The 17,002-nt window shown below is 42.6% G+C and overlaps 1 protein-coding gene across 1 annotated transcript in view; it reads right to left on the bottom strand.

The window, feature by feature from the left end:
- XYLT2 (xylosyltransferase 2) overlaps positions 1-17,002 on the bottom strand; it is a gene marked incomplete at its 5' end in the record, with an annotated part of 48,793 nt that overhangs the window by 3,669 nt on the left and 28,122 nt on the right. Inside the window, 7 exons of the mRNA XM_083351580.1 lie at positions 2,303-2,636; positions 4,862-5,057; positions 6,045-6,307; positions 7,633-7,809; positions 12,783-12,999; positions 14,140-14,220; positions 15,630-15,832. Coding sequence (XP_083207706.1) covers positions 2,303-2,636; positions 4,862-5,057; positions 6,045-6,307; positions 7,633-7,809; positions 12,783-12,999; positions 14,140-14,220; positions 15,630-15,832 — 1,471 coding nt within the window. The remainder of the gene's footprint in view (positions 1-2,302; positions 2,637-4,861; positions 5,058-6,044; positions 6,308-7,632; positions 7,810-12,782; positions 13,000-14,139; positions 14,221-15,629; positions 15,833-17,002) is intronic.

Raw genomic sequence — 17,002 nt, 5'->3', positions numbered from 1 at the left:
CTTTCTACCCATATCTACTTCACCCATCGTTCTGAATTTAAACTTGCACCATTTTGGGGGCGACTAAGGATATTTCTCCCCTAATCACAGACAAGATATCCAGTCTCTGCAAGGAGCTGGACACCTGCATTAGGAAAAGAGGAATGTAAAATGGCATCCTGCTAATGTAAATGGATCAGTAAACTGAAATTCCTCCTCCCTTCTGGTTGCCATTATCAAGTGTTTTGTAACAAGTTTCAAAACTGCTTATAATCCCAGGAGATTTATAGTAGTAAGGTTAAAAATACAGGAATCAAGCATTTCAATGAAAAACCTGACCATAAATATAAAGGAGAAGAACTTGTTATCCCATCTATAATGGGTCAACCAAAACCATAAAAGTCACCCAGCATAAACACCCAATTAAATAGTGCAGTGTTCACTGCCTGAGAAATATTCTTTGGAAGGGAGCAAGTGTAGATCCAGAAGCAGGGTATCCAAATCCCGGGGGCCAATATGAAGGAGTCTGCAAGGACAGGACCATAAACCTTTCCACACATACATGTGTAAATTAGGCACATTCTACTTGCAGGAGACAATTCCTGAAATACTTTGGAATCAAACTATGTAGAGCTTTATAGATTAATTTTATGACAATTATAGTTTCTGGGTCTTTTCGAAAGAAAAGGAGATTGTGGCAACACAAAAATCTGCATTATATTTGTTTCGCCTACTGATCTGGAATTAAATGTTCTTTTAAATCAAGCTCTGTATATTTTCAAAACTATGATGTGTGCACCCTAATTTGAGAAGAGGAGAGAGATCATTGCTGCTGTGCCTCAAAAGCGAATTCTGAGCTTGCTATATATGGTCAGAGTTCAAAATATCCATGCTAAGGACTGCATTGTTGCTGTTTTGACAAGGGTCATATTTACATAATATCCCCTTCATCCTGAAAGAGGGATTTAATGCAAACCTCTGACAACGTTATATAGGGCATTTGCAGACAACAGAGTGATGGAAATTAGTTATGTTTCAGGGAATCACAAAAGACTAAGTCATAAATGTACACAAAAGACTGAGTCATAAATGTAATGTATGAATACACTGGAGGCCCTTAAAAACACATCACGCATGCATGTGCATACACATAGACACAGCTCCATACCTCTTTATCTACTGCCAATAAACTGCTGATATGCTGAATTAGTAGCAATAATGGATACTGGATATGGGCTAATACTTTCTGCTTTAACCCAGAGAGAGAGGTGGTCTTAGTCAGGAAGCAGATGGAATTAGAAAACTGATTTCAGCCTGTCTTGGAGGTTGAAGAATCAGATAGCTAATCTGGAGGTTCTTCTGGATTCAAGTTTGTTATTATTTTATTTTTATTATTTTATTTTGCTTTATTAAATTTATTTGCCACCCATCTCTTTTGAAGCAATTCTGGGTGGCTTCCATGCGGAAACTCAGAAGACAGCTGCAGCCAGCAGTGCTTCTGCTCAACTTGGATGCTCATAAATGACAACTCCTAATGACGTCAGAGAAGGCCTTGGTGATACACACCTTAATTATATCCAGATTGGATTATTGTAACACATTCTACTTGGAGTTTCCATCTAAATAGGCTTTGTGAACTGTGATTACTCCAGAATCCAGCTATTTGCTTTTTACACTGGTCTTGAACTGATCATTGGTGCAGAATTCTAATACACATCAAAGTGTTGGTGTTGGCCCTTTAAAACCGGATTACCTTTAGAAATGCCTTCTCCCATAATACTTTATCCATAGTGTCCTCTGATGGAGAAGCCCTTCTGTGTGTCCCATAATGAAAGTATGATTAGTGGAACAAGAAGGGCCTTCTGACTGACATCACATTAACTACGGGACTGTGTCTCACAGAATTGGTACCTTCTTTGCTCATTGTCTGTTCAAGGCCTTCTGATTTTAGAAGATGCTTCTTTCCCAGGCAGACTACATAATGCTCGATACGTTTAACCGTTGTACCTGCCTTTATTGTCACTTCTGTTTGTCTGCCTTTGGTTTTTCTTTTCAACACATTCATTCCATTATGCACAAGCCTTTAATCGTTTATTATTTATTTAATTAATTTATTTGCTGTCCACCTGGTCACATGGCAACTCTTTTTAGCTGTTCCCGAGGGAGCCACATATGCAAGAAAAATGGGATCTCCCTCTAATTCATACACACGCATACACACAAGCGCACGTGTAAAGGTAGAGGTCCCTTTCGTTAGCTGAAACCTTCTCCTGAGTTCACACTCCTTATTTGTTTCCAGGCACTCCCAGTTTAGCCCACTTACCTTTCCGGAGAGGCTGCTTCTGATTGAAGGTCTGGGGGACCACTAGGAACTGGCTCTCTGCCAAGGGCTCCCAGAAATGGAAAAGGCGGATGGTCCAAGCACCTGGGCGAAGGGGCCGGCTGAGAGGCGGTTTGTACTGTGTGTACTCTGCATCTGCATCGACTGTGATATCGTAGGACGTGGCAATGATATAGGTGGGGTCAATCCAAACTACGGTGGCCGTGAGGTTGGGTCCCCGTGCCCATTTCTGCATGGCCACTGGTTCGTCGAAAGGCCCAATCAGGCCACCAAAATTGCGGAAGATCCTCTCTTTGGGGTCCCACTCAGTACCTACCTGTTAAAGAGTGGACAGAAAAGAGGTGTTTGTAATGGGGAAGAACACCCACCCACAGCACGGGAAAGATGTTCTTCAATAGGCAAGAAACATTTAGAACCTTTCATCGAGTAAGCACTTGGAAAAGAAATACAGGTGGTCCTCGACTTAGGACCACAATTGAGCCCAAAATTTCCCCTGCTGAGAGAGTTATTAATGTTCTGTACCAGCCTGCTACCGGTCCTGCAGAGAAGGCAGGGACAACCCCTTTACAAACGGCAAGAGGCTGGAATTACGCCTGCCAAATTTATTCACATAAAACAGAGCAAGACAAGACACCAACCATAAAACACGAGCTAAGAAGCAGGAACAATCCAAGCGGTTGCCTTCAGCAAACCAGCCCTCCCACACATTCCCCTTAAATACAGTTCAGGGCGTGGCCTCTCTGTGCCTCCTTCCGAGGTGCCCCATTGCCTTCCTCTGTTTACTCCTGACTGACTGCCTCCTGTGTTGGGCGTCCTTGAACAGGGCCAGCTGTGGGTCATCTTCATCCACGCTGTCAGGCTCACACAGCTGGGTCTGCATCGTGACCAGATGAGAGGGGCCTTGCTGGGGGCTCTCATCAAGCTGTCCAATCCCCTCATCAAGCTCTTCAACACCCCCCTCCTCCTCCTCCTCTGAGTCGTCTGACCCAACTGCCGAACCCACAGGCTGACCCTGAATCACAACAATTAAGGGAGTTTTGCCCCACTTTACCACCTTTTTGCCGCAATTGTTAACTGAATCACTGCAGTTGTTAAGTTAGTAGCATGGCTGTGGGGTTAATCTGGCTTCCCCATTGACTTCACTTGTCAGAGGGTTGCAAAAGGTGATCACATGAACCCAGGAACAATTCAACCGTCATAAGTATGAATCAGTTGCCAAGTGTCTTAATTTTGATCATATGACCATGGAGATGCTGCAACAGTTGTTAAGTATGGAAAAACGGTCAGTTGTCACTTTTTTCAGTGCTGTTGTAACTTTGAACTGTCACTAAATGAACAGTTTTAAGTCGAGGACCAGCTGTATTCCTACACAAAGATAGAATACATTGCCACATGCATTTCTATTCCAAATGCTGTTAGAAAAAAAAATCCTTTCTTCTGCCAGCATATCCGCACAGAAAAAGATTTAAAATTTGCCTTGCCTAAGGCTTTCTTCGTTCAGCCACCCACAAGAGTTCATATCATGTACATGGGGAGCACTATTCAGAGAACTCAAGTCTGGGTTGACACACCATCCTTCTCAAGGTGACCCATCTGGATGGAAAGATTCACACATCCCAAAGGCAAAGGCTTCCCCTTTCCAGTTGTGTCTGACTCCAGGTGGTCATGTGGCTAGTATGACTAGACACCAAGGTGCACGGAACACTGTTGCCTTCCCACTGAAGTATTTAGCTACTCGCATTTGCATGCTTTCGAACTACTAGGTGGGCAGGAGCTGGGGCAAGAAACAGGAGCTCACCTCATCCTGCAGCACTTGGGTCTTGAACCCAGGCTGTCAGCTTTCCAGCAGACAAGCTCAGTGTCTTTAACCGCTAAGCCACTGCGCTCCCTCACACAACACATCGCCCTATTAATTATATTATAACACCTCACAGCCACATAGGACAGAATCATGAAAAAAACCTGAAGTTCTGTGGTTGCAGAGAAGGCTATTTCAGTCATATTCAATTCCTACAGTCTTGCTTTGGGGCTTTTTTTCACAGATCACATTCTCAACCACAGAATCCTTTTTCTTGCCCAAGTATTCTTCAATGACCTTATTTTGAATGGAGGAGGCCATCTTCTCTTTGCCTCATACTTTTCATAGGCTTCATACAGCTCAGGGAGTAAAGACTAATCTCTGTCTCCACTTGCTGGTCTACTGAATGTCACTGTCAGGAACAGACAGAATTGGAGGAAGCTGCAAAATATTGAAGAAAGGACTTCTCATAAAACAGAAACGCAGATCAACTGAAATTGTTATATATTGTTGAGACGGTGCTTGCTCAGCAATATCAAGTCCATCCACAGTCGTTGACTACCATGATTTCCTTCAAGAAGCTGAATTAATGATTGCATCTTCTGGACATCAGCTGCATATTGATAACATGGTGGGGTGGGGTGGGGGTGGGGAGAAGGTGGATACATTGGTTGAAGCAGAGAGAGCATTTGGATTAATTAGAGCCAGGAGAGAACAACAGAATAGCTAAACAGGAATCGCACCTCAAGATTCTGCAAACGGTTGGCTGACTTGCCACTAGCTGCTAATTTGAGAGTCCCACGGGGCATCATCCATATTTCTAGAGACTCCATCTGCTGAGTTGCAGAATTCTGAACTTCCTGAGTCACCAAGTAGCCCTGGAAATGGTCATCATAAAAATACAAGTGGACACTGGAGGGAAAACCCTGCGGCTCAAACCTAGAGAAATATGATAACAATTACAATAATATTAATTATAGTAGCAGTAATAGCAATAGCAATAACAACCCTGAATAGCACTTGCAAACAGTCAGAATATTTGATAAGCATAATTAGGAACAGCTCTGAAAAGTTCATTATTATTATCCTTCATATTGCAGATGAAAAAACTGAGTCAGGTAGAGAATTTGCTTACTGTGGCCCACCTAAACAGTAGAAGTGAGAATCAACCCATCAACTTCCAAATTTGTAATTCACAACCAAATGTCCTGAGCCCCAATGAGTTCAATAGGTTTATTTTCCACTGAGGTCTTAAAGTCTTTTAGCCAGTCTAAAAGATCAGTTCGCAAAACCGACATGATAGATGTAGACGCTTCTAGATCTGAGCCACCTATAGACTATTTCAAGACCAATGAGACCTATTGGAATAATACTGTTTTATTAATTTGATCTTGTCTTTTTTTCATGAGCTGAAGGTGGTTCCTCATCATGGTTCCTCTTCCAGGTTATCCAGACAACAATTCACTTCCTCAGTAAGATGCATAGTGAACAACTCAGTCATTCAGTGAGCTTCCATAGCTAAACATGGATTTGAACCGGAGTTGTCCTGATCCTAATTGAAAATTCTGACTACTACTTACCTTGAGCATCCAATGCCACTGAGAAAGTAAAGTTATTTTATGCGAGTAAGTCCATGAACCCATCTTAGATATCTCAAATGACAGCAATCTCTACAGGCAGATACCAGAAGCAAAATTTGGACTGCCTGTTTGTGAAACCTAAATCCCATGAGATTTAGGTCTTTCTCCAGAGGTAAAGTATCCCATCCCTCTGGTAAGAAGGGAGATCCAAAGGACCAAGTAGTCAACTCTTAAGCAGGATAGGACATGTCTTTTCCCTTTAGGCCACATGACCGATGGGCCAGAAATCCAGACCAGGCTCTCCCACCTCAAAGCAACCCCAGGCTCTGTCACACGCTTGCGCTACCTGCATGGCCTGTCTTTTTTCTGGATTGGTGCAGATATCATTTTCTGTAGCCCCAGCCTGGAGAAGGATGTGTACACAGTCAGGATGACGTCGCTGAGCCCACTCAGCCCATCCACACGGTCATAGACACTCTCCCAATAGGCCTTGAGGGCTGGCGTGTTAGCTGGGTAGTTACCATAGAGATGAGTGTCCAAGATTTCCAGCACCTCCTGGTTGATGGTTGACTCAAACTTCCTGGCAAAAAATGTAGGTCTGGAGAGTTGCTGGAAAGAAGAAAAAAACATTTGGAAAATGGGAGAGAGAGAGAAACAGAGGGAAAAGTTTCCTAACATGATTCAATGCTAAATCTGTAACACTAAAAAAAAAGAAACTTACCAGAAAGCAGTCTGCACTTGGAATCTAAAACTTTCCAATGTAATAATTGTTCTAAAATATCTCTCGCAAAATCCTGGGAATTAACGGAAGCTCCCGAACCCCACATACTTGTATATGAAAATGTATTAGCCATCACTTTGAAAATTAACTTATGTTTGCAAGGGCCAATAAATCTTTAATAATCTCTGACGGTTATTAATTATAAACTACGGATATGTAAAGACTCAGGAGAAGAAAAAGTATATATGGATGAAATTCATATCATGATAATTATTTTGTTCTTTGTTTTTTAAACTTAACTTAGGAACACAGAAAATTGACAGCAGGAAAAGACCTAGTGGTGTATCGAGTCTGCCCGCTGAGTTTGTTTTTTTGTTTTCTTTTTAATTAATTCATTTACTTTTCTTTATTATTTTAATTTTTGCCAAAGGATGGACATGTGTTTATCTCACACATGTTTAAATTCAGTGATTGATGACTGATCTGCCACCTCTGCTGGAAATTGGTGCCAAGCTTCCACTACTCTTTCTGTGAAGGAATACATTCTAACATTCGTTTTACACTTCCCTCCCGCCAGTCTGAGGTGATGCCCTCATCTTCTGGATTTCGTTTAATACTGAAAATATCGCCTAATACTTATGGCATTTTATCTGCTTTTTAAGGAGGGGAGGGGGAGAAAGACCACCAGAATGAAAACCATCTCTTGATTTCATCCCAGTGCAAAAGAATTCACTGTCGAATGCTAGCCGTCTAAAAATAAAACCAAAGGCTAAAAGCAACATCTTACTCCATGTTACGGTCGGGGTGGGCCTGAGGAGCTAAAACCGCTGCTCAGCAAAGAGGAAGTGGGTAACCCAACCTGGCTGACCTTGCCTGAGGTTCGAAATGAAGTAGAGTTGAAGCTGGCTGGTATTTTGATGATGGGAGAGTGTCAAGGTATTCCAGGGTGTGAGCTAGATTGGAAAGTCAGAAAAACACATCCCGAAGGAAGCAATGGCAAACAATTTCTATACTGCTGCCACAAAAACTGTGTGGACGAATTTGAGTTTGACTTAAGGGCCTATTCTTGTTATCGTTCTGCTATTTTGCCTGCGCTGAGCTACTATGGTTTGGGCAAATGAAAAGGAGAAGGATGAATAACTTCCTGAGGGTAGAAGTAATGTTACATTATGCCAAAAAAATAAAAAATAAAAAATGGAAATGTCTGGGGTACCTGCAGTCTCAAGAAGTCTTGTGGTTTGAAGTCATTTGGGGAACATCCGCACCAATCAACTATGTGCTTATATTGGCACTTGCAGCCCAGCTTGCGGTTCCAGTTTGTCACCCGGAGGTTGTTGTCTACCAAGGTCTCACAGGCATGGCTGTTCTCCAAGACAGTGTGGAAAAAGGACTGTAGGAGAAAAGGAGAAGCATCGTGATAAATTTGGCTCCACCCAGGCAGAAATTACCATGTTTCACATGCCCAGAAGGCACTAATTCTAAACTTAGAACTTTATTTCAAGGGCAGGACTCTGCATTCAGAAAAACACTTTCTCACTCTGAAAGAAAAGCCACGTGCTGCAGAAGGAACCTCAACTGGAGGTGATCGAATTATTATTATTATTATTATTATTATTATTATTATTATTATTATTATTATTATTATTATTATTATTATTATTTTGTTGCAACAAATGAACCAGTCATTCAGCCAGTGAGCGAGTCAGCCGGTTGCCGCCTGGCCTGATCTCTCAATCAGTTCGCAGATGTTTGCCTTGACTTTTTACTGTATTCACTTTGCAAGAAGTTGAAAGCTGTCAAAGAGGGGCCAGAATAACAGGAACAATGATATTATCAGCAATCTCCTCAAGGAGGGATCTATCTGGATCTCATGCCTCACCTTCTCAAGTTATAAAATCGGGTGTTGGAATCCTTTGAAGATGAGAACAGCCTACAACTGGCAGATCATACATTTGTGTTTGCAGAACATTGAGACAGAGAGAGGATAGTTCTTAACATCTCTAGATCTGCATATTAGCACTAGCACTTAGATTTATATACCGCTTCATAATGCTTCACAGCCCCCTCTAAGCAGTTTAGAGTCAGCCTATTGCCCCCAACAATACTGATCTCGGAAAGATTTTACTGACCTCGGAAGGATGGAAGGCTGAGTCAACTTTGAACTAATCAGGATCGAACTGCTGTCAGTGGGCAGAATTTGCCTGCAATACTGCACTCTAACCATTGCGCCACCAGGGCTCCTAATGCACACCCTCTTTTCAAGTGTCCCAAGCATCTAGGTTAGCAATGAACTAACAGAAAAGTTAACATTTCAGCCTGATACGGATATTCTTGGGGAAGCCATTGTTTCTATAACCAGCCTCTTTCAAAGCACTTGGAGCTGTGCTACTGATATTATGTGCATCTCACTTGATTCCAAGTAAGAGATTTTCATCTGAAGAGTCTTTGCTGAACATCGGAAGACCTCTGAAAAGAAGCTTCTGACACTACTGTTGTGGACACTAAGTTGATGTTGAATTTAATTACGGCAGCAAGACTTTTAGTAGGGCAATATTGGAAGAAGGAAGAACTGCCGACTATAGAAGAATGGACTGTAAAAGTTTCCAACCTGGCGGAAATGGCAAAGATCTCAGCGTACTTGAAAGACCAGTCGCAACAGAGATATATTGTGGAGTGGAAAAAATGGATTGATTATATTCAGAATAAATATGGGACTAAAAAGTTTCACTTAGCATTTGAATAAGTACTGATGTGATATTTATATTGCTTGTAGTTATTTTATAAGAGTTAAAGTGCGATAGATTTAATAGTTATTGTTGTTTGCATATGGTAGATTATGATTGTTTTTACTGTTATACCTTGTATTTAGCTCTGGGAAGTCGGGGAGGGGGGAGGGGGAGGGAGGTAGGTGTTGGGGAGGGTTGGGAAGAGGGGAGGGGGTTGGGAGGGGTGTTGTTTTGTTTTGTTAAAAATAAAATGTACTGTAAAACTTTTCAATAAAAAAAGAAGCTTCTCCGTCCCCGCTGCTCTTCAACTTTGCAGTTACAGATAGTCCTTGACTTACAAATGGTTGTTTAATGAGTGCTCAAAGTTACAACGGCCTTAGAAAGGATGCTTTATGTAAAGCCTTTCTGGCCATCATAAAATATCATGCTCCCCTCCACCCCGGTTGCATTTCAGGTGCTTGGCAATCAGCTTCTGTTTTACGACTGACTGCAGTGTCCCATGGTCATGGGACCATGAGTTGCAATGTTCTGGCATGGACAATGTTCTTTTTTGGGTTCTTTTTTTTAGCAACCATTTTATTTACAGAACTTATAGAATAACTTACAGAAGGAACCTTAGAGGTCTTCTAGTCCAACCACCTGCTCGAGCAGGAAACACAATATCATTCCGTGCAAATGGTTGCCTAATCTCTTCTTTAAAAACTCCAGTGATGGAGCACCCACAAGTCATTCCACCGATTAATGAATGAAGTGGAATGAAGGCAAGTTATTCCAACGATTAATTGTTCTCACTGTCAAGAAATTTCTCCCTAATTCTAGGTTGGATCTCTCTTTGATAATCTTCCATTCATTATTTAATGACTGTGTGATTCAGACTTACAATCAAGAGATTCGTTTAATGACTGCCATAAAAATAGTTGAAAAATCAGGTCTGGTCATATGGGTGCCTCAACTCATGTCTGTAGTGACTTACGACTGAATTTTTAGCCACAATTGTGATCATAAGTCAAGATTACCTGTTGTTTTGTGGGTATATTACACTTAGGACTGGCACTGGGCTGTGGTTTGCCAGAAATTGAGCCGTGCAAACAAGAAAAGCCCCATCCGTGGGATGCCGGCAGCATGTGAAACCACATCCCCTCTGGTCCACAGAAAAACTTCTCTCCATGGAACTGGTCCCTGTTGCCCAAAGGTTTGGGGGCCACTGACTTAGAACTTAGTTATGAGGACGAAGAAAGAAATTAAGTTTCTTGTCTGAAGACAAAATATGAACACAGAAAATTTAGGATACCTGTAAAGTCCACCTCATGTACTTCATTGCCTTCTGCACTAAGTTATAAATAAATATGGACTTTATGTACTTATGTCCTTCTATGCAGTGTAAAGGCACAGAAATTAAAGAAGAAGAAGAAAAAATTCAGCTGCACCATGGATAGTTTCTTCACTCACTAGAAAAGTTAAGGGAGAAGCATGTGCGAGCATATAAAAACCCAATTTATTTTCTTAACTACATCTATGAAAGTCAACATCTTAAAAAACAAAAACAAAAAACAAATCTGCTTTCCGTCCTCCTATTTCCCATTATTAACTCCATCAGGGTATTGACATGGGACCAGTCACAACATGGGCATCTATTTCCCCACAGCTTTCGGTACTGGCACCTGGGCAAAGCAGGTGCAAAGAAATATCAAGCTACTGTAGTTAGAAAGATCCTCCTTCAGCAGTATTTGTTATAGCTTAACACATCTGGATAAAAAGCAGATCTGTTTAATCCTTCATCAATACCAAATTGCATCTAATAGAGCTGTCGAGCCCCGCGGGCCCGACATCCGGCAGGGCGGGTGATGGGTGGCTGGAACGCCCCATCCACGGGCCCTCTCCGCCCATCCCGCGGCAAGGGACTCGCAGCCAGCAAGTACGGGCCTCGCCGTTCCCGCGGGAGATGCACTGCCCGGACGTCTGGCACCTCTCCGACCGGCTGTGCTCGTGCCGGACCACCCCGTGGGCTCCCGGCTGGCTGAGGAAAGCGTGCCTGCGCAAAACCGCCGAGTAGGCTCCCGTCCGCTGCTGGCCTGCCCCATGGACTCCCGGCTGACCGGAAAAGACGTGCCTGTGCAACGCTGCCGCGCAGGCCCCTGCCCGTCGCTGGCCTGCCCCGAGGACTCCTAGTTGGCAGAGGAGGGCGCGCCTGCCCAGGTCCCTCGCGTGGAACCTCGTCCGATACTGGGGACTGCACCAACGAAGCCGGCGCCAGGCCTTGCGTTGGCACAAGGACGCCTTGCCGGTGGCCCTGCCGAGGAGCGGCTGCTAGCCCGTTCCTCATAAAATGTGGCTGGAGCCTGGACTTATGAAGCGAGCCCGCTGGACCGGGACTGCGGTGGTGCCGGGGACCGTGGGGGGTGGTGAGGGTTCTGGGGCCCGGGGCCGTGAAGGGAACGTCCTTGGGTAGGAGGTGGTTGTTGTGAACGGTGGTGATGGGGTGTGGGGCTGCGGGATTAGGGCTGGGTGGGTACGTACCTGGCAAGAGGAGCGCGGTGGGTTTGAGGGAGAGGCAGGGATCAAAGGGAGCTGACGGGGAGGGGGGAGTGTAAATAGGGGGGAGCCGGATATTGGTTTGTTTGGGCGGGGCTGTGGGTGCGTGCTTCGGCTGGCTATTTAGCAGCGTTGGATGCGAGTAGCAGCCAACGCTGACTTCGCCTTTTCTTGGTTTGCTGTTTGTCTCGAAATAAATGCAATTCTTTGGAAACAACACCCATTCCAGCTGTGCGTCTTTCCTGCTTTCACGGACGAGGGGTTGTTAAGAGCTCAAAATTATGCAATATTTGGTTCTGCTTTCTATGCCAGGCTGTTCCTTTTCTTCTAGTTAAGCAATATTTTTTTTCTTAGAAAGGATTATTACTTAAGTAGCATCAGAATTTGCAAAATATGAGAGACTAGAACCCAGCCCAAAGAGAGGTACAATAAAAAATCACTAAGAAAACAAATAGAGGCAGCCGAAGTGACACCTGCGGCCGGCGTCAACCTCCCTCCGTCCAGTGCGCTCCCACAGAGAGGGCCTCCTCAGGGTGCCTCCGATCAAAGAATGTCGATTGGTGGCCCCTTGGGGGCAGGGCGTTCTCTGTGGGCGCGCCAGACCTGTGGAACCGCTTGCCGGTCGAGCTCCAGATGGCCCCCGACCTTCGCTCCTTCTGGCGGGATCTAAAAACCTATTTATTTGAGCAATCCGGCCTGGTTTGATGGGTTAAGGGCTGGGTTTTTAATATGGTTTTAATTACTGTTCATATCGGGCATAATATTTAATTGTTTTTTAACTTTTGTACTTCGTTTTTAATATGTATTGCCCTGTACACTGCCCTGAGTCCTTCGGGAGAAGGGCGGTATAAAAATTTAATAAATATAAAATATAAATATAAAAAATATGTATGCATTTATCTCAGTTAAACACAGTAAGGCTTAGAAAATGGAGACTTGGGAAGCAGGGAAGGAATGCTATTAGAAGCCTGATTTATTTCCTTACATACATAAATTAAGTCAGCCTGTTATCGGCTGTATTGGCTGTACAAAGCTTCCATCTCATAAAAAAACCCCTACCCATTCACCACAATCAACCTGAAGCCTCTACAATTGATTAACCTACCTCTGCTGGAAGAAGTGTGTATGTGTAGAACTGTTGCAGCTGGGAGACCAATTGATCGCTGGTGTACACCACATATTCCACAAAACTGCGCGTTAGGGCAAACCAATCTGAGCCACCATCTACCACGATACCATCTGGGATCTGCCGTTCACCCAGTCGCCACATATGCGAGTCACATTCATGGAAAAGTCTGTCTAGGCCCTGCTTCTTGATGAACCTATGCAGAGATGAATGCCTCAGATTCACTAGGAAGCAACATGGAATTTTAGGAATTAAGTTTTGAACAAGAAGAGTTCTAGAACACTGCGCTTTGAAAACTTTGGATTCTATAATCTGAGAGTTCCAGGCAATCGGCATAATCATATCGATTCACAGCCTTTAGATCTTCCAGCTTCAATTTTGGAAACTGGGTTGTTTGCAAGATTTTGGTTTGGTCTGATTAACCATTGGAGGCTTCAAAAGCTGCCATGATTCTGCCAACACTACACATTCCAGGAGCTTTTTTCTTTACAGCATTTAACGAGCAAATGAAGATAAGTTGTGGAAGATGCTGAAAGATCATTTTTTTGATAATTACTGGGAGTAGAAACTACAAAGTGAACATACGATTTTTGCTCCCCCCCAAAAAAAGACTCCTCTAAATCGGAGCCTGTAATCAAAAATAGCTCCAAAGCTTTTCACATTTTTGAATGCTTTTCTTTTTTTTACAATTATGAAGTTTGGAGCTCTTTTTGAAGACACGATTCAGCAAAAAACTCAGAAAGACAACAAAGAAAAATGCTATTATTTCTAAATGGATTTCAGATATAGGTTTCGATTATGTTCGGTTTCTTGTGAATAAAGCAACAGAATCTATTCAAGTGCCATGAACTTGCCATACTACAGGAATGTGATATGACTGCAACCAATGGCATCTTTTTAACCATTCATTTGTTTAGCTACTCTTTTCCTCTCTTTTTATAGATAGTATTTAATAGCAGCAAATCTCTAGCTGGCAAAAAACATGTTAAAAGACAAGAACATTTAAAAATTATTAAGTCATAAAATCTAAATAAAAGATAAAAACAGCCGCACAGGATAAAATGAAAACAAGGTTAACGGCAGTGGGAAAGGCTTCTATGCATTTTAAAAGTTCATAAATATTCAAAGAACAACAGACAACTAAAAGATAGTATAATAAATATTATAAAGTCTATCTGGGTCTGAAGAGGGAAAACAGCAGTTGCCAGGTGATCTAGGCAGGGTATTTACAACTGGGGCACCACAGCCAAGAATGCACTCTGTCCAACAGCAATTTATCTGGGCTTTTGGGCTTTTTTGCCATTTTTAATCCCAATGTCAAAACTCTCCGAATTACCTAGCATTATCTCGTCCATGAGACTTCAAAAAATTCTTGTCCCGATATTTTGTTAGAAATGTCACCAGCTCCTCATTGGTCCTGCAGGGGGCAGCAAATCAAAAGAAAGAATTAGAAAAAGCAGAAAACTGACAGGAGACTGGTCAGCTTTCTGGGGAAGGCAACCTGAAGTACATCCAAATGTTTTGGATTACAAAACCCACAATTCTTTGCCCATACTTTGGCTGGATGGGCCCTGTGATAAGTTAGTCCAATACACCTTCAAACTTTAAGTCATGATCAGGAGAGAGGAAGAATGGAGTTCCAATATATACACATTTGTGGAAGCTCTGAAATTAGACCAGTTATAAAGCTGTACCACCCATACACGACTGGAAATTCTGTTTTGTCAGGGCTCCCATTGTACAAAGAATCTTGTTTGTTTATCTATCTATCTATCTATCTATCTATCTATCTATCTATCTATCTATCTATCTATCTATCTATCTATCATCTATTAAATTTGTATACCGCCCTTCTCCCGAAGGACTCATACACTTTATACACTTGCACACAGATAAGACTGCCATAAAATCATTACTAATCTTTTCAACAATAGAATAGAAAATGCAACACCAAACACTTTGTCAGGGACGTGAATTTGTTCCTGGATAGACAAATACTAGAACAAATTTATTTAAAGAGGAAATTTTTTAGAGGTTATAGAACAGTTCTTTAGAAAAGGGGAATCGGCACACATGACATGCATAGTAAAAAAGCCTAAACTTTTAAGGCCATCTTTCCAATCTGGGTGTCCTCTAAATGTGTGAAACCTTCCTAGTAGGATGGCAGAGCTTCTATCCCCAATTGCTTCTAAAAGTGTCTCTGCAGCACTGTCCTATTCCGAGAAGAATCAGATTAAGACTGAGCTCGAAGACAAGAAAACAAAAGGAAGAGAGGGATCGGAGAAGAGAGGAATGAGGAAGAGCAGAGAACAGATGCAAACAGAGCAGAATTAATACGTTCTCATCTACGTAGATTTCCACTTAACCACATATACGTTTCCCAACCTTCCTTTTTAATAGTCATTTTCCTTGTCTCCTGTATCTTTCAAGCAACAGTTATCTAGTTATTGAGAGGCTTTGGCAAAATCCAGGACCAAACCGTGTCTCCTGTCATTGTCCCAAAGGTCCTTTTCCAAAAGGCAACTGGACTTTCTTGATTTTTTTTCCTTTGAAAACATTTCACTTCTCATCCAAGACGGTTCTTCAGTTCTAACCCAACCCACTCAGCACCAAAACTTCTCATATGCTGTGGCCTCTTGTGTGCTCTGAAATTCCCTCTTTGTTTTCCTACCTGCATTTCTGCATTAAACTGGGGGGTGGGGGGTGGGAAGAAGGAGAACCCTGATGCTTTCCATTCAAAGCTTGTCTCATGTGATCTCAATGTTCATAGGTCATCAGCATAACCCTTTGCTGCCTGCTGCGCCTTTCCTTTTCCTAAAGACTGACCTGGTGGGGTAGTCGGTGGCACTCAAATTGATGAAATAGTCCCAAGCCCAGTCTGTCACCTCCAGCAGGTCCTTCATGCTGCGCAGGTACATCTTCAGCAAGCTGGCCCCACCCCAGATCGTGACCATGCGCCAGGGGGTAACCAGGATGTTAGGATAACGCTGGGCCAGCTCCATCACTTCACGGTGCAGGTACGTAGAACGCTGTAAAGGAGACGGGAACAGGGAGAGGAAATTGAATGCCAGGGCTTAGGATACCTTGAGGATCACCACATCTCCCTTTGGCCCCTTCTTTCCCAGAAGGTGTCTGGTAGTGCAAGCATGTAAAGAAGCTCCAGCAAGTTCTGGGGTGCGGCACAGAGACTTACCTCCCTGGTATTGTAGTTGATTTTATTGTTTTAACCATTGAACCTATTATTCCCCAGGTATAATACGTATATAGACTGGAGTTTTTGCTTCTTATCCTTTTGTTATTCTGATAGTTGTTTTAATCCTATTTATATAAGTTGCCTAGATTTATCTGAGTTATTGAAGCCACTTACAAATGGATGGGTGGGTGGAAATAAATACAGAAATGCTGGCTTTGACAGAAGTTTCACATGTCAGCTTTCATTTGCAAGATACAGAGTAACAGAGTTGGAAGGGACCTTGGAGGTCTTCTAGTCCAACCCCCTGCTCAGGCAGGAAGCCCTATATCATTCAGACAAATGGTTGTCCAGTCTCTTCTTAAAAACTTCCAGTGTTGGAGCATTCACAACTTCTGGAGGCAGGTTGTTCCACTGATTAATTGTTCTAACTGTCAGGAAATTTCTCCTTAGTTCTAGGTTGCTTCTCTCCTTGATTAGTTTCCATCTGTTGCTTCTTGTCCTACCTTCAGGCGCTTTGGAGAATAGGTTGATCCTCAGATGTCCGGCTTTCACATTAAAAATAAAGTTAACAACACACTGATAATATGTATATTTTGTAAAAAAAAACCAAACAACAACTTCAGAACAAAACCCCACGTCTACTAGAACAAGATAGAATTTCTGATATTGACACAAGACTTTATATTTATTCTTTGTTTCAGAGGTATTGTTCTGCCAACTATGCAAACAGCTGCTTCCTACACTATCCTCATCTCTGCTTTACCCTTTCAAGTTCTGCAGCCCTTCCACTGAAATTAACCTAATTAATTAGGTTAATTAACCTAATTAACTTGAACAGCATGGTAAATACTGGTACTCTAAACCATCTGAAGTGCAAGACTCCCACTGATTATGCATTAAATCTTAGGATTTGTCTTGCTTTCCCCAAAGGTTTTCCTTGTGTCCAAACCAAACAGTGATTAGCAGGAAGCAAATCAGGAAACTCTATTCATCCAAAACTCTGGAC

Source organism: Vipera ursinii (genome assembly GCF_947247035.1).
Source record: "Vipera ursinii genome assembly, chromosome: 2".
NCBI classification, from domain to species: Eukaryota; Metazoa; Chordata; class Lepidosauria; order Squamata; family Viperidae; genus Vipera; species Vipera ursinii.
This window is presented reverse-complemented; position numbering and strand designations above follow the sequence as displayed.